The following is a 22,242-nucleotide window of genomic DNA, read 5'->3' as shown; positions in this document are numbered from 1 at the left end:
ACTATAGGGGCCTGTGTTTGACCTCATGGTCACAGGTTCAAATCCCGGCAGGTTCACTCAGCCTTTCATCCAAAATTCTGAGGTCGATAAAATGAGTACCATTGAGTTGGGTAACAATAAACATCTGTTATTCAGCGCCAAGATGCCTGCGGGTGAACGTACGCTTTACAAATACACATGTTATGTTATGTTACATATTGACCACCCCTAGCTCATGAATCTCTTTCTTAAGGTGAATGCATTTTTCTGTGTTGCTCCCCCTATGACTGCCTCCAATTTATTGCTTGGTATTCTGTTCTGAAAGTTAATGAGTAATGTTTAAAGGGGTCATCCAGGGTACCTAAAAATACACTTCTCTTATCCCAATCCTGCATTTTTAACAATCACCAACAATAGACATTTCAGAGTGTTGCTTTGTTTTATGATGTTTGCATGGGTGATTAGCTCTATTATTACATCACTCGCCAGATGATGAGTGATGTCACAATACCTCTCAAATGACAAACTGATATAAACACATATCATCAACCGAAGGACATTCTGGAATGCCTTTTGATGATCATTGCTTACTCCGCAGGTCTGGGTAAAGAGAACTCAAATCATTTGTCTTCATCAAGGATCATTTTTAGTAACCAACCCACCATCGCTCCTCATATCTTTTGTCTTCTGGTACTTTGCAAAATAGAACTGCTCCTTAAATCTTCAGAGCCAGAGCAAAATCTTTAAATAAGAAGAATATGGTGACTATATCCATTATTGAGAAGAATAGTTACTTGTAAGTACTTTTCTCCTATTTTGATGTGGGTACAATGTGTGATGTCTGGAGTAACATTGGACATAGTCACTGGGTTATCCATGCAAATGGACCCTTTAAATCAGTAGAATGTTTTAGTCATTCTGTATTTAGATTTCATTCTTAAATGGCCCTCTGGGACACCAGTATTTTTTGTAAGGATGCTGCAGTCACCTGTAAAGTCTACAATCATTTTTATGGTTTAAAAGCTTCCTCAACGTTTGAATTATTGCTGTGAGAACTCGCTGTCTACTTGTAGAACTTCCATCTTTCTCATCGCCAGTCCTGAAGAAAGTTGTTTTTACCTAACTGTTTCTTTGCTCCCTACAGGATGTGTGGAAGTTCCTGACTATCCCTTTGCTAAAAATCGTGGAGACTTCATATTTATCACACTGCTGACAAGACGTGAAATCATCTACGCTCTCACTAAAGTGCGGGCCGAAAGCAACAAAGTAGCTGCAATGTCTTTATTTCATTCGACTTTGGCTAAAACCATGCGTCTGGAAGAATTTGAACAGGTCCAGTCTCAGGTCATCTCCCAGGTAAAATTAGTCTTAGCTGATGCATAGTTAAGCATATAACAGATACATGCCTTTTTAGGAGTAATAAAGTAATTAATCTGTGACTCGGTTGTTTCAGTATTTATACATTGTTAGAGCTAAAAAGTAAAAAGATCCAAGCTCCTTATTTAAATAATTGAGAAAGTGGCAGCTGGTGATCTTTGATAGTGGTGGGAAGTAATACCTGCCAGGACTTCACCCCGTTTTTTCAAAATTGGCCTTGATAGTTTCCTATATGTTAAGAATTACCTCCATTGTGTCAATATCACCATTTTGTTTTAGTTACCACCTTATTACATACATTATTCCGGTACCAGAATTTTGTCATTTATACTGCCCATATACCATGGTGGCTGTATGTCAAAAACTTCCTCTAGTATTTGAAAGCCAGTATTTTATCATGGTCCCCTTCCCCCTAACTCACCCTCTCCACCCCAAGCATGTCATGGCTGCAATCTCTAAGGCAAAGAATTATCTACAGTATACCAGCACTATCATTTTGTCACAGGTGTCCCTTTGTGTAAATTATGACTTCCTGTATTTTAGAATCTGCATTTTGCCTTGAGTGCCTTCGTTATGTCAAGAATTATCCTGGGTGCCACCATAGGCCCAGAATTATATTGAGTATGCCATGGCAAGGGGCAGACTCATAGTCATAAAATATGCAAACAAACACATTTTCCACACTGCACTCTCTCATTAATTTGCACTCCTTCTTACATTCAGTGTCTTTCCCCTCACTTGCTCTTATTCACATTCTCACTCATTTTCACTCCCACTCGCTCCCACTCACTGTCACTCATACACAAACATACTCATGCTCACTGGTTATCACTCTCACCTACAAACACCCTTTCACACTCACTGACTCTGGGCCCTTAGAACTGTGCCAGCTGCACCACTGATAGCTACACCCTTTGCTCACTCCCACTCCCTCTCACAACCTCCGGTCACTCTCCTTATTAAACACTCACACACCTTCACTCTCTGCCTTGTATTCTCTTTCTGTTATTCGTACACTCAAATTCAGATTCTCAATTTAACTCTCATTGATGCTTTCAAACATACTCACACTCTCACTCAATCTTACTCACTGATGATCACTCACAAATACACTGGCAAGCACATAGACACATGCACAGAGAAATCACATAGTTTTTTCTTTCCTTGCTTTTTTAGCTGGCAACTCAGAAGCTCCATCGCAGCAGCAGAGCAGGAATCTTCCGCTGGACATTAGTAGCAGTAGGCTTAACTTCAGAGTGCTAGGTGTAAAGTATTTGTACCAACACACACAGTAACTTAATGAAAACACTACAAAATGACACCACGTAGGTTTATAAAAATACGAAATATTTATCTAAACAAAACAAGACCAAAACAACAAAAATCCACAATACACAAGTCAAGTTATCAATTAAAAAGGATAAAGAGTCTTCATGTAGTTTTAAACACAACGCTAGTGCTGCTAGCTTGAAAATGTACCTGGTGCGTGTTAAAAATAACCCCGCATGGGCGAGTGTGTGTCAAAAAGGGCTTGCGATGCATCGATATCACTCACGAGCAAGACCTTGTCGGCGTGCGTCGTTTCCTCTCTCCGCAGGAGAGCGATGCTTTGATTTGGTCCACACAGGGGTCCGGGCAGGCCTTGTATAGTTTTTGCACGCCCATCGATGGCTTGCGTCAGAAATTCCGCCGCATGATGATCCAAAAACCACGCAGCACGGGTTGCGATCTCACCGGTCTCTGTCAGCGAAGCTGCGCGTCATTCCTCCAGCTGCGGGCATCGATCTTCCGGTCGCGGTGCAGGCAAGTGTCGATTTTCAGCCGCGAAGCCGGCGGCGCATCGATTATTCAGCCACAGATCGGAGTCGCGGCGATCTTTTCCCCGCACAGCAGTCTGTGCTGGATTTCTCACTCTTGGCTTGCCAGCTTCTCCTTTCAGGGTCCCAGGAACTCGATGGGCACCTCTTGGAAGAGTAGGAGTCTCTGCAGAGGTCCAGGTGCTGGCAGAGAGAAGTCTTTGTTGTCCCTGAGACCTCAAACAACAGGATGCAAGCTCTAAATCAAGCCCTTGGAGAGTTCTTCACAAGAAGGAAGGCAACACAAAGTCCAGTCTTTGTCCTCTAGCACAGACAGAAGCAGCAACTGCAAGAGGACTCCACAAAGCACAGTCACAGGCAGGGCAGCTCTTCTTCCTCAGCTCTTCAGCTCTGCTCCAGGCAGAGGTTCTTCCTGGTTTCCCAAAGAATTCTAAAGCCTGTGGTTTTGGGTGCCCTTCTGATAACCATTTTGCCCTTTGAGGTAGGCAAAGAAAAGTCTCACTTGTTTGTGAAATCCTGCCTTGCCCAGGCCAGGCCCCAGACACACACGAGAGGGTTGGAGACTGCATTGTGTGAGGGCAGGCACAGCCCTTTCAGGTGTGAGTGACCACTCCTTACCTCCCTCCTAGCACAGATGGCTCATCAGGAAATGCAGACTACACCCCAGCTCCCTTTGTGTCACTATCTAGTGAGAGGTGCAACCAGCCCAATTGTCAAACTGACCCAGACAGGGAATCCACAAACAGGCAAAGTCAGAGAAATGGTTTAAGCATGAAAATGCTCACTTTCTAAAAGTGGCATTTTCAAACACACAATCTCAAAATCAACTTTACTAAAATATGTATTTTTAAATTGTGAGCTCAGAGACCCCAAACTCCACATGTCTATCCGCTCCCCAAGGGAATCTACACTTCAATCATATTTTAAAGGTAGCCCCCATGTTAACCTATGCGAGGGACAGGCCTTGCAACAGTGAAAAACGAATTTAGCACGATTTCAAAGGCAGGACATATAAAACACATTGGCGGTCATTCTGACCTTGGCGGACGGTGGAGGCCGTCCGCCAAGGTACCGCCGTCAGAACACCGCACCGCGGTCGAAAGACCGCAGCGGTGATTCTGACATTTGCCCTGGGCTGGCGGGCGGCCGCCAAAAGGCCGCCCGCCAGCCCAGGGCAAATCAACCTTCCCACTAGGATGCCGGCTCAGAATTGAGCCGGCAGAGTGGGAAGGTGCGACGGGTGCAGTTGCACCCGTCGCGTATTTCAGTGTCTGCTGGGCAGACACTGAAATACTTTTTGGGGCCCTCTTACGGGGGCCCCTGCCATGCCCATGCCATTGGCATGGGCACGGCAGGGGCCCCTATGGGCCCCGCGGCACCCCCTACCGCCATCCTGTTCATGGCGGGAGAGCCGCCATGAACAGGATGGCGGTAGGGGGTGTCTGAATCCCCATGGCGGCGGAGCGCGCTCCGCCGCCATGGAGGATTCAGACGGGCAGCAGAAAGTCGGCGGTAGCCCGCCGGCTTTCCGCTTCTGGCCGCGGCTGTACCGCTGCGGTCAGAATGCCCGGCGGAGCACCGCCAGCCTGTTGGCGGTGCTACCGCCGACTTCCGCCCTGGCGGTAATTAACGCCAGGGTCAGAATGACCCCCATTGTGTCAGGACATATAAAACACATTACTATATGTCCTACCTTAACCATACACCGCACGATGCCCATGGGGTTACCTAGGGCCTACCTTAGGGTGTCTTACATGTATGACAAGGGAAGGTTTAGGCTTGGCAAGTGGGTACACTTGCCAAGTCGAATTTACAGTTAGAAAACTGCACACACAGACACTGCAGTGACAGGTCTGAGCCATGTTTACAGAGCTATTTAAGTGGGTGGCACAACCAGTGCTGCAGGCCCACTAGTAGCATTTGATTTACAGGCCCTGGGCACCTCTAGTGCACTGTACTAGGGACTTACTAGTAAATCAAATATGCCAATCATGGATGAACCAATTACATACACATTTTGTATAGGAGCACTTGCACTTTAGCACTGGTTAGCAGTGGTAAAGTGCCCAGAGTAACACAAACAGCAAAATGAGAGTCCAGAACACATCAACAACCTGGGAAACAGAGACAAAAAGGTAAGGGAGACCACACCAAGGATGAAAAGTCTAACAGTGCCAGGATGCATTCTCACCCAGTGGACCTGATCAAATGTAATTTTGCAGTGCCTATCTATCTTATACAGATGTTTGTCAATTTAAGGGAGTTATTTTGTGTCATTTTTAATCTAGGCCCAAATGATTCTTAGATCACATTAAAATTGATGGTCTAACATGAAGACAAAAACAATTAACATTTGTATTTAAACAATTACAGGAGAAGTAATAAGAAGACATGAAGAGGTGTGTCCATGATTAAAGTATGAGTGGGAAGGTTGCCAATTTGTGGAAATATTAATAATAAAATGCATTGCATATTGTGCAATATATAGGATAAATGGCCCTGTGCTTTACATTATAGGGATATTACAAATCACTGAGTAGTATCTGTAAGGAAATGCCTCCTTGGCATGGTTACCCCCTAACTTTTTGCCTTTGCTGATGCTAAGTTTTGATTGAAAGTGTGCTGGGACCCTGCTAATCAGGCCCCAGCACCAGTGTTCTTTCCCTAAACTGTACCTTTGCTTCCACATTTGGCACAGCCCTGGCACTCAGATAAGGCCCTTGTAACTGGTACCCCTTTGTACCAAGGGCCCTGATGCCAGGAAAGGTCTCTAAGGGCTGCAGCATGTCTTATGTCACCTTGGGGACCCCTCACTCAGCACATGCACACTGCCTCACAGCTTGTGTGTGCTGGTGGGGAGAAAAAGACTAAGTCGACATGGCACTCCCCTCAGAGTGCCATGCCAACCTCACACTGCCTGTGGCATAGGTAAGTCACCCTTCTAGCAGGCCTTACAGCCCTAAGGCAGGGTGCACTATACCACAGGTGAGGGCATATGGGCATGAGCACTATGCCCCTACACTGTCTAAGCAAACCCTTAGACATTGTAAGTGCAGGGTAGCCATAAGAGTATATGGTCTGGGAGTTTGTCAAACACGAACTCCAGAGTTCCATAATAGCTACACTGAAAACTGGGAAGTTTGGTATCAAACTTCTCAGCAGAATAAGTGCACACTGATGCCTGTGTGCAATGTATTGTAACATACACCCAGAGGGCATCCTAGACATGTCCCCTGAATACCAATCCGACTTCTAGTGTAGGCTGTCCAGTTTCTGCCAGCCTGCCACACACCAGACATGTTGCTGGCCACATGGGGAGAGTGCTTTTGTCACTCTGTGGACAGGAACAAAGCCTGTACTGGGTGGAGGTGCTTCTCACCTCCCCCTGCAGGAACTGTAACACCTGGTGGTGAGCCTCAAAGGCTCACCCCTTTTGTTACAGTGCCCCAGGACATCCCAGCTAGTGGAGATGCCCGTCCCTCCGGCCACTCCCCCCACTTTTGGCGGCAAGGTTGGAGGAGATAATGAGAAAAACAAAGGGGAGTCACCCACCAGTCAGGACAGCCCCTAAGGTGTCCTGAGCTAAGGTGACCCCTGCCATTAGAAATCCTCCATCTTGAGTTTGGAGGATTCCCCCCCAATAGAATTAGGGATGTGCCCCTCTCCCCTCAGGGAGGAGGCACAAAGAGGGTGTAGCCACCCTCAAGGATAGTAGCCATTGGCTACTGCTCTCCCAGACCTAAACACACCCCTACATTCAGTATTTAGGGGCACCCCAGAACCTAGGAAACCAGATTCCTGCAACCATAGAAACAAGAAGGACTGCTGACCTACATGCCCTCAGAGAAGACGGAAGACGACAACTGCTTTGGCCCCAGCCCTACCGGTCTGTCTCCTGATTCGAAAACCTGCAACCAGTGACGCATCCGACAGGGACCAGCAACCTCTGAAGCCTCAGAGGACTGCCCTGGACTAAAGGACCAGGAAACCCCTGTGAGCAGCAGCTCTGCTCAACACCAGCAACTTCTTTGCAACAAAGAAGCAACTTTTAAAGACTTCACGTTTCACGCCGGAAGCGTGAGACTTCCCACTCTGCACCTTACGCCCCCGGCTCGAGATCCAGAGAACAAACACCACAGGGAGGAATCCCCGGCGACTGCGAGCCCGTGGTTAGCCTGAGACGAACCCCTGGAGCCCCCACAGTGATGCCTGCAGAGAGAATCCAGAGGCTCCCCCTGACCGCGACTGCCTGTAACAAGGGACCAGACGCCTGGAACCAGCACTGCACCCGCAGCCCCCAGGACCTGAAGGAACCGAACCTCAGTGCATGAGTGACCCCCAGGCCACCCTCTGCCTAGCCCAGGTGGTGGCTGTCCCGAGAAGCCCCACCTGTGCCTGCCTGCACCGCTAGGTGACCCCCGGGTCCCTCCATTGATTTCTATCTGAAACCTGACATCTGCTTTGCACACTGCATCCGGCCGCCCCTGTGCCACTGAGGGTGTGTTTTGTGTGCCTACTTGGGCCCCCCCACAGTGCTCTACAAAACCCCCCTGGTCTGCCCCCCCCGAGGACGCGGGTACTTACCTGCTGGCAGACTGGAACCGGAGCACCCCTGTTCTCAATAGGGGCCTCTGTGTTTTGGGCACCTCTTTGACCTCTGCACCTGACCGGCCCTGAGCTGCTGGTGTGGTAACGTTTGGGTTGCCTTGAACCCCCAACGGTGGGCTGCCTATGCTCAGGAACTGAGACTTGTAAGTGTCTTACTTACCTCACAAACTAACCTTTACCTACCTCCCCCAGGAACTGTTGATTTGTGCACTGTGTCCACTTTGAAAATAGCTTATTGCCATTTTAACAACGACTGTATATGATATTGCTTTCATTCAAAGTTCCTAAGTTACCTATGTGAAGTACCTTGCATTTTATGTGTTCACTTCAAATCTTGAACCTGTGGTCCTTAAAATAAACTAAGAAAATATATTTTTCTATATAAAAACCTATTGGCCTGGAGTAAGTCTTTGGGTGTGTGTTCCTCATTTATTGCCTGTGTGTGTACAACAAATGCTTAACACTACCCTCTGATAAGCCTACTGCTCGACCACACTACCACAAAATAGAGCATTAGAATTATCAAATTTTGCCACTATCTTACCTCTAAAGGGAACCCTTGGACTCTGTGCACATTATTTCTTACTTTGAAATAGTATATACAGAGCCAACTATCCTACATTGGTGGATCAGCAGTGGGGTCTAAGACTTTGCATTTGCTGGACTACTCAGCCAATACCTGATCACACGACTAAATTCCAAAAATTGTCATTAGAAACTGATTTTTGCAATTTGAGCTATTTTTCTAAATGTTTAAAAGTCCTGCTAGGGCCTTGTGTAAGTCCCTGTTAGCATTTCTTTTAGAGTTTAAAAGTTTGTAAAAGTTTGGATTTAAGTTCTAGAAGTAGTTTTTAGATTCTTAAAAAGTTAGCCCAACTTTTAGAGAAATAATCTCTAGCACAGAAGAGATGGTGGTGGAACTCAACCTCACCCCTTACCTGCATCTAGGGATGTTAGAGTTAAGGACTGTAAAATAAAAAATATAAAGACTGGGTGAAACCCTACCAAAGTTAAGCTCCTTTTGGCAGAGTTTGCAAACAACCACCCCTCTGAGGATAACCCTACAGAGGGGAAAGTTAGTGACCAGGAGGATGATTACCTCCCTCCTGTCCTAGCTAGGGAGGCCAGGGTCCCTCAAACCCTGACTCCACAAGTGATAGTCAGAGAGACTGGTTCTCCTACAGGGGAGACCAGTAACTCTGGAAGCATTGAGGGCAGCCTCAATGAAGATGACCTCCTGTTAGCCAGGGTGGCCAAAAGATTGGCTTTGGACAGCTCCTAGCCATAGAAAGGGAAAGACAAGAGATGGGTCTAGCTCCCATCAATGGTGGCAGCAACATAAATAGGGTCAGAGAAAATACTCACATGCTAAAAATCCCCAAAGGGATTGTAACAAAATATGAAGCTTGTGATGAGATCACCAAATGGTTCACAGCTTTTGAGAGGGCTTGTGCAACCAGAAAAGTAAATAGATCTCACTGGGGTGCTCTCCTTTGGGAAATGTTCACTGGAAAGTGTAGGGATAGACTCCTCACACTCTCTGGTAAAGATGCAGAATCCTATGACCTCATGAAGGCTACCCTGATTGAGGGCTTTGGATTCTCAACTGAGGAGTACAGGATTAGGTTCAGGGAGGCTCAAAAATCCTCGAGCCAGACCTGGGTTGATTTTGTTGACTTCTCAGTCAAAACACTGGATGGTTGGACTAATGGCAGTTGTGTAAATGATTTTGATGGGCTGGTTAACTTGTTTATGAAGGAACACCTTTTAGGTAATTGTTTCAATGATAAACTGCATCAGCATCTGGTAGACCTAGGTCCAATTTCTCCCCAAGAATTGGGAAAGAAGGCAGACCACTGGGTCAAGACAAGGGTGACCAAAACTTCCACAGGGGGTGACCAAAGGGGTCACAAAGTCTCCCCAGGGGAAGAGTGTTGAGACATCCAAGGGAAAAAGTAAAGAATCTTCTACAGTGTCCCAAAAACCTGCACAGGAGGGTGGGTCTAAAGCCTTTTCACAATCCTCATTTGGGTGCAAGGGTAAAAACTTTGATCCCAAAAAGGCCTGGTGTTGCAGCTGTAGCCAGCATGGACACCAAACTGGAGACAAGGCCTGTCCCAAGAAAGGTTCCACAACAACTACTACTCCAGTTAGCACTGGAATAGCCAGTCTCCAGGTGGGATCAACAGTGTGCCCAGAGCAAATCAGGGTTCACACTGAAGCTACATTAGTCTAAGAGGGTGGGGTGGACCTAGCCACATTTGCTGCCTGGCCGCCTAGCATGCAAAAATACAGGCAGCAGCTCTTGATTATTGGGACTAGAGTAGAAGCCCTGAGGGATACAGGTGCCAGTGTTACTATGGTGACAGACAAACAGGTTTCCCCAGGACAATACCTGACTGGACAAACTTATCCAGTCACCAATGCTGACAATCAGACTGAAGTACATCCCATGGCAATGGTAACTTTAGAATGGGGTGGGGTCACTGGCCTGAAACAGGTGGTAGTCTCTTCTGCTATACCAGTAGAATGTCTGCTTTGAAATGATCTGGAGTCCTCAGCATGGGCTGAGGTAGAACTCAAAACCCATGCAGCCGTGCTGGGTATCCCTGAACTGGTGTGTTTCAAGACCAGGGCACAGTGCAGGGCTCAGGGTGAAAAATAAGTGTTGGAGTCTGGAATAATGGCCCAACCTTCCAAGAGAAAAGGAAAGAAGACTGGAGAACCAGCTTAAGCACAGAAAAAGAAACAGAACGTCTCTTCTCAGGAAGAAATTCTATCCCCTGAGGAAACTGAGTCCATGGAGCTAGAACCTTACCAGGTTGAGCTCTTGGGCCCAGGGGGACCCTCAAGGGAACAGCTGTGCAAGGGGCAAGAAACTTGTCCCTCTCCTGAAGGCCTAAGACAGCAAGCAGCTGAACAAGAAAAAGGAATGGTCAGTGGAACCCACAGGGTCTATTGGGAAGATGGACTCCTTTACACTAGGAGAGTGGTAGTGCCTCAGGAGTTTAGGGAGTTCATTCTGGCATTAGCCCATGACATTCCCCTTGCTGGGCATTTGGGACAAACCAAAACATGGGAGTGGTTAGTCAACCATTTCTATTGGCCCAATATGTCCAGGAAGGTAAAGGAGTTTTGTACCTCCTGTGTCACCTGTCAAGCCAGTGGTAAGACAGGTGGCCATCCAAAGGCCCCCCTCATTCCACTTCCAGTGGTGGGGGTCCCCTTTGAAAGAGTGGGTGTGGATATAGTGGGTCCACTTGAACCTCACACAGCCTCAGGGAATCAGTATATCGTAGTAGTAGTGGATCATGTACTACGTACCCTGAAGTAATTCCCCTTAGGTCCACTACTGCCCCTGCAGTAGCCAAAGCACTCATTGGTATTTTTACCAGAGTGGGATTTCCTAAGGAGGTGGTTACTGACAGAGGTGCCAATTTCATGTCAGCTTACCTGAAACACATGTGGAATGAATGTGGGGTGACTTACAAATTCACCACACCATATCATCCACAATCCAATGGTCTTGTTGAGAGATTTAACAAGACATTAAAGGGCATGATCATGGGGCTGCCAGAAAAACTCAAAAGGAGATGGGATGACCTCTTGCCATGCCTGCTTGTTGCCTACAGAGAGGTGCCTCAGAAGGGAGTAGGGTTTTCCCCCTTTGAACTTTTGTTTGGCCATCCTGTTAGGGGACCACTAGCTCTTGTAAAAGAAGGCTGGGAGAGACCTCTTCATGAGCCTAAACAAGATGTGATGGACTATGTACTAGGCCTATGTTCAAGGATGGCAGAGTACATGGAAAAGGCAAGCAAAAACCTTGAGGCCAGCCAACAACTCCAGAATTTGTGGTATGACAAAAAGGCTGCTATGGTTGAGTTTCAGCCAGGGCAGAAAGTCTGGGTTCTGGAGTCTGTGGCTTCCAGGGCACTTCAGGCCAAATGGAGTGGCCCTTACCCAGTGCTAGAAAAGAAGAGTCAAGTCACCTACCTGGTGGACCTAGGCACTAGCAGGACCCCCAAGAGGGTGATCCATGTTAACTGCCTCAAACTCTTCCATGATAGGACAGATGTAAACATGTTAACGGTTACAGATGAGGACCAGGAAGCAGAGAGTGAACCTCTCCCTAATCTCCTCTCCACTGACCCTAAGGATGGCACAGTAGATGGAGTGATCTATTCAGACACCTTCTCTGGCCAACAGCAGGCTGACTGCAGGCAAGTCCCCCAGCAGTTTGCTGAGCTCTTTTCCCTAACCTCTGGTCAGACACACCTGTGTACCCATGATGTGGACACAGGAGACAGCATGCCTGTCAAAAACAAAATATTCATACAGTCTGATCAAGTTAAGGAAAGCATTAAAGTGGAAGTCCACAAGATGCTGGAATGGGGAGTGATTGAGCACTCTGATAGTCCCTGGGCTAGCCCAGTGGTCTTGGTCCCCAAACCTCACACAAAAGATGGCAAGAGAGAGATGAGGTTTTGTGTGGACTACAGAGAGCTTAACTCTCTGCTCCAACTGGCAAGATCACCTGGTCCACCTGAAGAAGGTTTTGCAGGCCCTGCAAGCAGCAGGCCTCTCTATCAACGCATCTAAATGTCAGATAGGGCAGGGTACTGTGGTTTAATTGGGACACCTTGTAGGTGGAGGCCAAGTTCAGCCACTCCAACCCAAGATCCAGACTATTCTGGACTGGGTACCTCCAAAAACCCAGACTCAAGTCAGGGCATTCCTTGGCTTGACTGGGTAATATAGGAGGTTTGTGAAGGAGATCAATAGTGACACCCCTCACAGAACTCACGTCCAAGAAAATGCCCAAGAAAGTTAACTGAACTGTGGACTGTCAAAAGGCCTTTGACACCCTGAAGCAAACAATGTGCACAGCACCAGTTTTGAAAGCTCCAGATTACTCTAAGCAGTTCATTGTGCAGACAGATGCCTCTGAGCATGGGACAGGAACAGTCCTGTCCCAAACAAATGATGATGGCCTTGACCAGCCTGTTGCTTTTATTAGCAGGAGGTTACTCCCCATGGAGCAGCGTTGGAGTGCCATTGAGAGGGGGGCCTTTGCTGTGGTCCTCAGACTGACCACAGACCTCTCAGATGGCTAATGCAAATGAAAGGAGAAAACCCTAAACTGTTGAGGTGGTCCATATCCCTACAGGGAATGGACTTTGTAGTGGAACACAGACCTGGGACTGCCCATGCCAATGCTGATGGCCTTTCCAGGTTCTTCCACTTAGAAAATGAAGACTCTCTTGGGAAAGATTACTCTCATCCTCTTTCGTTTGGGGGGGGGGGGTGTTGTGTAAGGAAATGCCTCCTTGGCATGGTTACCCCCTAACTTTTGTCCTTTGCTGATGCTAAGTTTTGATTGAAAGTGTGCTGGGACCCTGCTAACCAGACCCCAGCACCAGAATTATTTCCCTAAACTGTACCTTTGCTTCCACAATTGGCACAGCTCTGGCACTCAGATAAGTCCCTTGTAACTGGTACCCCTGGTACCAAGGGCCCTGATGCCAAGGAAGGTCTCCAAGGGCTGCAGCATGCCTTATGACACCCTGGGGACCCCTCACTCAGCACATGCACACTGCCTCACAGCTTGTGTGTGCTGGTGGGGAGAAAAAGACTAAGTCGACATGGCACTCCCCTCAGAGTGCCATGCCAACCTTAAGCTGCCTGTGGCATAGGTAAGTCACCCCTCTAGCAGGCCTTACAGCCCTAAGGCAGGGTGCACTATACCACAGGTGAGGGCATATGTGCACAAGCACTATGCCCCTACAGTGTCTAAGCAAAACCTTAGACATTGTAAGTGCAGGGTAGCCATAAGAGTATATGGTCTGGGAGTTTGTCAAACACAAACTCCACAGTTCCATAATGGCTACACTGAAAACTGGGACGTTTCGTATCAAACTTCTCAGCACAATAAATGCACACTGATGCCAGTGTGCAATGTATTGTAACATACACCCAGAGGGCATCTTAGAGATGCCCCCTGAATACCAATCCGACTTCTAGTGTAGGCTGACCAGTTTCTGCCACACACCAGACATGTTGCTGTCCACATGGGGAGAGTGCCTTTGTCACTCTGTGGCCAGGAACAAAGCCTGTACTGGGTGGAGGTGCTTCTCACCTCCCCCAGCAGGAACTGTAATACCTGGCGGTGAGCCTCAAAGGCTCACCCCTTTTGTTACAGCGCCCTAGGACATCCCAGTGAGTGGAGATGCCCGCCCCTCCGGCCACTGCCCCTTCTTTTGGCGGCAAGGCTGGAGGAGATAATGAGAAAAACAAGGCGGAGTCACCCACCAGTCAGGACAGCCCCTACGGTGTCCTGAGCTGAGGTGACCCCTGCCTTTAGAAATCCTCCATCTTGAGTTTGGAGGATTCCCCCAATAGAATTAGGGATGTGCCCCCCTCCCCTCAGGGAGGAGGCACAAAGAGGGTGTTGCCACCCTCAAGGACAGTAGCCATTGGCTACTGCCCTCCCAGACCTAAACACACCCCTAAATTCAGTATTTAGGGGCATCCCAGAACCCAGGAAACCAGATTCCTGTAACCTGAAGAACCAAGGACTGCTGACCTACAAGCCTTCAGAGAAGACGGAAGACGACAACTGCTTTGGCCACAGCCCTACCGGTTTGTCTCCTGATTCAAAAACCTGCAATCAGCGACGCATCCGACAGGAACCAGCGACCTCTGAAGCCTCAGGACTGCCCTGGACTAAAGGACCAAGAAACTCCTGTGAGCAGCAGCTCTGCTCAACACCAGCAACTTCTTTGCAACAAAGAAGCAACTTTTAAAGACTTCATGTTTCCCGCCGAAAGCGTGAGACTGCCCACTCTGCACCCGACGCCCCAGGCTCAAGATCCAGAGAACAAACACCACCGGGAGGACTCCCCGGCAACTACGAGCCCGTGAGTAGCCTGAGACGACCCCCCCTGAGCCCCCACAGCGACACCTGCAGAGAGAATCCAGAGGCTCCCCCTAACCGCGACTGCCTGTAACAAGGGACCCGACGCCTGGAATCAGCACTGCACCCGTAGCCCCCAGGACCTGAAGGAACCAGGAGCGCAGGAGTGACCCCCAGGCAACCCTCTGCCTAGCCCAGGTGGTGGCTGTCCTGAGAAGCCCCCCGTGCCTGCCTGCACTGCTAGAGTGACTCCGGGGTCCCTCCATTGATTTTTATCTGAAACCTGACGCCTGCTTTGCACACTGCACACGGCCGCCCCTGTGCCGCTGAGAGTGTGTTTTGTGTGCCTACTTGTGTCCCCCCCCCCCAGTGCTCTACAAAAGCCCCCTGGTCAGCCCCCCGAGGACGCAGGTATTTACCTGCTGGCAGACTGGAACCGGAGCACCTCTGATCTCCATAGGCGCTTATGTGTTTTGGGCACCTCTTTGACCTCTGCACCTGATCTGCCCTGAGCTGCTGGTGTGGTAACTTTGGGGTTGCCTTAAACCCCCAACGGTGGGCTGCCTATGCCCAAGAACTGAGACTTGTAAGTGTCTTACTTACCTCACAAACTAACCTTTACTTACCTCCCCCAGGAACTGTTAATTTTTGCACTGTGTCCACTTTGAAAATAGCTTATTGCCATTTAAAAAAAGACTGTATATGATATTGCTTTCATTCAAAGTTCCTAAGTTACCTATGTGAAGTACCTTGCATTTGATGTGTCTACTTCAAATCTTGAACATGTGGTCCTTAAAATAAACTAAGAAAATATATGTTTCTATATAAAAACCTATTGGCCTGGAGTAAGTCTTTGAGTGTGTATTCCTCATTTATTGCCTGTGTGTGTACAACAAATGCTTAACACTTCACTCTGATAAGCCTACTGCTTGACCACACCACCACAAAATAGAGCTTTAGAATTATCTAATTTTGCCACTATCTTACCTCTAAGGGGAACCCTTGGACTCTGTGCAGACCATGTCTTACTTTGAAATAGTATATACAGAGCCAACTTCCTACAGTATCTTTATAGGATCCTTGAACTCACAGCTGTTAAGAAGGCCAATAACCCCATTAGATTGGATTCAGAGACAAATCCTGGCAGGTGGTTGTCAAAATAGCATATTTGCCAGAAATCCTCAATCTGTGTGGGGTGGTAATTACTACAATAAGAGGAGTCCACAAAAATGTTTTTTAAGAGTGTCCGGCTGCGTTTACTTGCTTTGGAAAATGTCCCTGTTGGAGGGAGCAATGTGTGACGTGGTTACTTGAAGGGCCCTAGGCATTGAAATATATATTATATCCTCAAACTATTATTTGTGAAACAGCTTGGCTGGTGATATATTTTTGGTGGTCTTAGATATTTTGGGGCATTGCTACAAAAAAGGAGTGAAAATCATATTATCTACCTGCTGAGTTTACCAGCTGGGCACTGGTCATGTCTGATGTGGATGCTGGTGTTTCCCTGGCTGTTCTTGCTTGTTTTTCTGCAACGAGCTAGAGAAATTTTAGCCACACTGTCCTAGATGAGGACTTTAAAATGGCAAAGACCAGCATTAACTAGCTGCATTGTCCTATTTGTATTACGGACTGATGAGAAATGTAACTTGATATAACTGAGCATGAGACCATGTAGATGTGGTGCCTGAGTAGAGATTGGCTATTATCTACTGCTTTAGAGATTATTTTGAATGTTATATTTTCTCACTCCAGATTTGATTCCTGCAGTGTCCACAACACATGGAAAAACAGAAGCAATGATTTGCTTATCAATTCTTGAACCATAGAGGAAGTACTGCTAGAACAACTAGCTGCAGCTCAGTCCAAGTTGTAGTTGATACCCTTCTTCGTGAATTCTAAGACACAATCACTGTGATGTGAAAGGTTTCAAAATATCATACATGTTGAGGAGAAATTGTGAAGACATTAGTATTTTACAGATAACATAATTGGGCCATAGGCTACACTTATTTACATAATTCCTTCTCTCAAACAATGTAGTGCTTATTCACACTTTCCCCTTCTACAGTAGGTAGTTTATTAGAGAATAATGTTGTTTTAACCATTCCCCACATTAATCGTCTTGAAATATTTATACCAGAAATTCCAATTCTGATAAAGAAATATCTGGGTCTATCTTTAAGAAGTTAAGTTAAATATACTTTTAGAAATTGAAATAGAGGAGCCAGCGCTCAGTTATATTTGAAAATGGTCAAAAGCTTTGTCTTCCCATGCTTGCAATATAAGTAATGGATCACATAATTCCATAATCAGGTCTTATTAAAATGATCGTATTTTATTAGTTCATGTCAGAAGTCGAATATTCATAGCCTCATGTAGAAAACTGAACACTCATAGCCAACGCGTTTCGTCCAAACAGACTTCTTCAGGGCTAAAATTATAAACATATAAAATCATAATTTAATATAAGATAAGATATATCTACATCCTAAATATTAAACATACCGTTATACATGTTAACATCATATGCAAACGTCGCCAAAACCATTAGTATTGGAGCATTTATAATAAATACATGATAAATGTGTCTATGGATATTTCAATTTTACTATTACCACCATAAAAATGTAATTTAAATGATACACATGTGACCCAGAGACAGCAAGAAAAAAATAGTTTTTTAAATGTTTTCGACTGACAAAAATTATAAACATACCATACATTGTCCTCATTTATATTACACGTATTTTTTATTATTTCTTTGATATTTTATTTTTTGTTTTTTATTTTTTATGTGCCTAAAGGGGAAAAAATCTCTTGGTCCAAATTTTAATGGACAGATGTTATTATCATATAATTTCATAGCTCAAATGTTATGATTTATTTTATATTCTAGGTGCCTATATTCTTATCCCTATTAGTATCTGCAGTTTTAACATCAATGACTACCATGTAAGCTTCTTATCGTATTTGAAAAAGATTTTTTGTTGTAGATACCGACATAATGACCCAAATGTTCAGCTTAACTACCAGATCTCAATAGTTAAACATGACCGATCTTATACATTTATAAAGTAAACGGTAACTTTTCATTTTTTGTAAAGATGCCGATCTCATGACTATTCTATTTTAATTTTACTTGTTTATAGTCTTTAATGCAATTCCTATTTCACTTCAGACATGAGTTTTGACAGGACATGATTTAATTAATTACACATCATCATTCCGTTTTGTTTCTACACAGTTCTCTGAGCTGTAAATCAATATCCTATCTATCATCATTCCTACCTCTTCAATAAGGACGTGTGGCATGCTCCATAGTGAAACTCACTTTGACGGCGTTCATCTAAATCATCTCTTGTGTCTCCACACCGCTTATATACCTGTTTTAATTGCAGGCTCACACCTGGGAGGTTCAATTTAGACTTAATTGTAGTTCTTGTATTAATGGCGGCCATTTTGGAATGGTGGTTAGGTCAATCAAATCATGTGTTAACCCAAAATTAAATTTGTACATCGGTTGGTATCTTAAGCATAATATTCATTTCAGTTTATTTTTCAACATATTTGCATAATAAACCTACAAAATTCTCCATACCCCTTCAAAACGTAACAATTTCTTTTTTTTCTTTTTTTTTTTTACATATTGTGACTGTCACGAACCTCTATGGCGGCCATATTTTAATATTTTTATATTCAATTCGATTTATCTAAAATAGATATTTATAAAGGTCCCCAGCTTGTATTATCTTATATATATTGTTGTAATTAGAAAATGTATTCTTTGATATGGCCACATGTGTTTTAATTATACACTTGTGCTAGAAGACTCAATTTGGACCTTATTATAGTTCGTATGTTTTTAGCGGCCATTTTGGAGTGGTAGTTACATCATTTGTGTCAGATGTTGACCCAAAATAAATATATGCATCAATTAGTATCTTAGACATAAAATTGATTTCAATTTATTTGTCAACATAATTACATAGTAAGCCAGCAGAAGTCTCCATGGGCCAGATGTATCAAAGGGTTTTACTCATTTTAGGTCTATGGGAAAATGTTTTCATACATATGGCCCCATATCCCTTTGAAACTTCACAGGTTATTTTTTATGTATATTAAAATATCCTAAACGTCTATGGCAGCCATATTTTAATATTTGTATATTCGATTCGATATATCTAGAATGGATGTTTTTTTAAGGAATCCCCAACTTCTATCATTTTACATATCTTATTATAGTTGAAGAGTTGGTTCTTTAATATGGGCACATTATAAAAACAATTAGTTTCAATAGCCTTTCAGATCTCTACAAATTCTTCATATATCTAAGTACGCTATTATCAGCATTTATGGCAACCATACTCTAATATTCTCTTGTTTAAATTAATATGTCTAAAGGGGCCATTTTAACCGGTCCCCAACTTATATCACTTCAGATGTTAATTCAAGAAGTGCATAGAAACATAATTTTATTGTCCAAATCAGAATTGGTCTTTTCTTGGCATTTTTCGTGCATATACTGGATCATCTGGATAAAGAATAAGGTTGATATAAACTTTATTCTTTATCCAGATGATTAAAATGGGATAGATTTATTGTCCAAATAAGAAAGTTTGAATATAAAGAAATTATGCATAACATTATTTAATGATTTTTAAATTAGCTGGTATATGCACACAAAAAGCCAAGAAAAGAACTATTTAAATTTGAGGAATGTGTTCAAATATCCAATATGAGGGAACTAGTTATACTGGGGTTGTTACTTAATTTATGAACATTTTCAAAGTACAATTCTGATTTAGACAAGCCACACGTCCTTATTGAAAGGTAGGAATGATGGTAGATATGGTATTGATTAACATCTCAGAGAACCATGTAGAAACAAAACCGAATGATGATGTGTAATTAATTAAATCATGTCCTGTCAGAACTCATGTCTGAAGTGAAATAAGAATTGGACTGAAGACTATAAACAAGTAAAATTTAAATAAAATAGTTATGAGATCAGCATCTATACAAAAAACGAAAAGTTACCATTTACTTTATAAATGTATAAGATCGGTAATGTTTAACTATTGAGATCTGGTAGTTAAGTTGAACATTTGGGTCACTATGTCGGAATCTACAACAGCAAATCTTTTTCAAATATGATCAAAAAGCATAACATGGTAGTCATTGATGTTAAAACTGCAGATACTAATAGGGATAAGAATATAGGCACATAGAATATAAAATAAATCATAAAATTTGAGCTACTATATTATATGATTGTAACATCTGTCCAATAAAATTTGGACCAAGAGAGATTTTTTCCCCTTTAGGCTATGACTTATATTGCAAGCATGGGAAGACAAAGCTTTTGACCATTTTCAAATATAACTGAGTGCTGGGTCCTCTATTTCAATATTCAAACCAGTTGTTCTGGTTCTCTGAGGCCTAGGCGTTTGGTCCTTTAGCCCCGAGCACCAATCACATCAGTACTTACATATATAATCAACACAAGGGTGCGGCACGAATCGCCTTGACCCCCATTTTATGTTTAGAGATACTTTTAGAAATATTAACTTGAAATGTCCACTATTCAGTTATGTTTGGAGCCTTTTTCAAGGACATCTTTCATGCGCTGTTGTTTTTATAAGAGATGTGTTCCAATATTATAGTAATGCAAGCATTACTTTGTTTCGCTGACAGGAGACTAATACTACCAATTCAAATCCCTTACATTCTGCTCAAAGTCTGCCCAAGGAATAATCACTGAGTGCTTGTGAAGGTTGCTGAGCATCTATAAAGTAAAAGTATCTTGATTTTTCTATTATTAACTAATTGGCTACGGAGATGTAAGAAGTATAGGACACTCTTCAGCATACAGTCAACTTGTTGCAGCATCTAGGGTTCTCTTTCAAAACTTACTTTGAAACTGTTTTGACAAAGTTGCAACCTTTCGTCTTTTGCCCTTCTAGTCACGAAAACCTCTGTTGGTACCATTCTGCTACAGATGGTATTCTACATACCTACATACCTGGTTTCACCTCCATATGCAATCACAACATGAATGTCTTGATGATTAGCAACTGCAAAATAAGCTACTTTTGAAGTTTGCTTTGTAGATGAAACAGTGATTATCTCTGTGGAAATTGGGAAGCTATTTGGAATCTTTTTCAATACAAGGCCTTTGGTAAATACCATTGTTTCCAGGGTGAGGGCAGTGAGGCTGACCCTAATACTCCATAGTAGAAGTGAGAAGGAAACCTTGGTGCAAGGCAACAACCAACAGCAATGTACTGCCTCTAGAAAGAAGTGGCAATGAGATTAAGGACCAGAGAGGCTCAAGATGGATTGATCTGGATCCCCAAGGATTCCATCACTCTAGTGTTAGAGCATATCCCTTGAAGTGAAAACATCAGATCAAAGGCTTCCAGTGGGGAGTTGTAGCAAAAAGTATGAACTGGAAATTGTTTACTTTATCCTCCAAGGTTGCTAAGACTAGTAAAATATATTTTAACTAGTATTTAAAATGCAAAATGGAGAGTCCATGTGTTTGGAGCTGGGATTCCTGTACAGTGTCTTTATGAAAGGCTGGTAGAAGTTTCTCTAATTTTTCCTCTATTTATTCCAACTTGGATTGTTACAGAAATACAGGAGGGCAGAAACCCCCATGATCTGAGAGACCCCTGCAAATTAGAGGGCAGCTGAGGCGCCCAAATAACACAGTGAAGTTGTAATAGGATTGGCAAAATGAAAACATTGTGACGATGAACATCTACTGACATCAGTTGATCACTCGCATATAATTCACATATAAAAATCTTATCAAAACTAGTGTTTACATTGTTTTATTGAGGCTATATTAAAGCCCCAGTTGCATGACTGAATAAAACAAATTATGCCCAACTCCTCCGCTACCTGTTTAGTGTGCATTGGAAAACACATCTCTGTCTTAGATTTTCAAGGGTGGCAAGTATGTCAGCAAACTATTTTAAACAAACACTTTTTTAAATCCGTTGAACAGAGCATTTTTATTGAATTTACAAGTATTGGTTGGGCCCTATTAACCTTACAGAATGGTAGTCAAAATTGAACAGTCTACCCATAATGTCTATTGTTTTGTGAATCCCGGGACACCCAATGAATTTCAAGTCCTTCTTCAAACCAGGAAAACTAAGTAGCGTTCTATATGGACCAAACCACTTAACATCATTTTTGATAGCTAATTGTCAGTCTGTCAACCTGTTGCAGATTTGGGCAATTTTATGATTCCAAACTTTTATGTTTTTAGCTAGTCCCACATCTTATAAATTAATGACGTTCCAGTAAAATAACAGTCAGAGAAAGCTTTTACTCATAATTTTGAAATATTACTGCACTCAATTATTTTTAAGCTTCTTATTGCCTGAAACTATCAAAATTGCATTGCTGACATGATTTTTCTTAAATACAAGTCAGCAATTATATTTCTCAGTTTGCTCACTGGTATGTCCTTTAACAATGTATTGTTTTTATCATCGTGTTTCAATTTGTTCTTTTCTCACATGATTATTAGTT

At 43.8% G+C, this 22,242-nt stretch overlaps 1 protein-coding gene across 1 annotated transcript in view; it reads left to right on the top strand.

The window, feature by feature from the left end:
* The window catches only part of DNAH1 (dynein axonemal heavy chain 1), an 827,745-nt gene that overhangs the window by 101,339 nt on the left and 704,164 nt on the right, over window positions 1-22,242 (top strand). Inside the window, exon 10 of the mRNA XM_069206595.1 lies at window positions 1,124-1,335. Coding sequence (XP_069062696.1) covers window positions 1,124-1,335 — 212 coding nt within the window. The remainder of the gene's footprint in view (window positions 1-1,123; window positions 1,336-22,242) is intronic.

The sequence above is a fragment of the Pleurodeles waltl genome, chromosome 9 (assembly GCF_031143425.1).
Source record: "Pleurodeles waltl isolate 20211129_DDA chromosome 9, aPleWal1.hap1.20221129, whole genome shotgun sequence".
In the NCBI taxonomy this organism is placed as follows: Eukaryota; Metazoa; Chordata; class Amphibia; order Caudata; family Salamandridae; genus Pleurodeles; species Pleurodeles waltl.
Note: the sequence above shows the minus strand (reverse complement) of the source record. Positions and strands in the feature narration are given on the sequence as shown.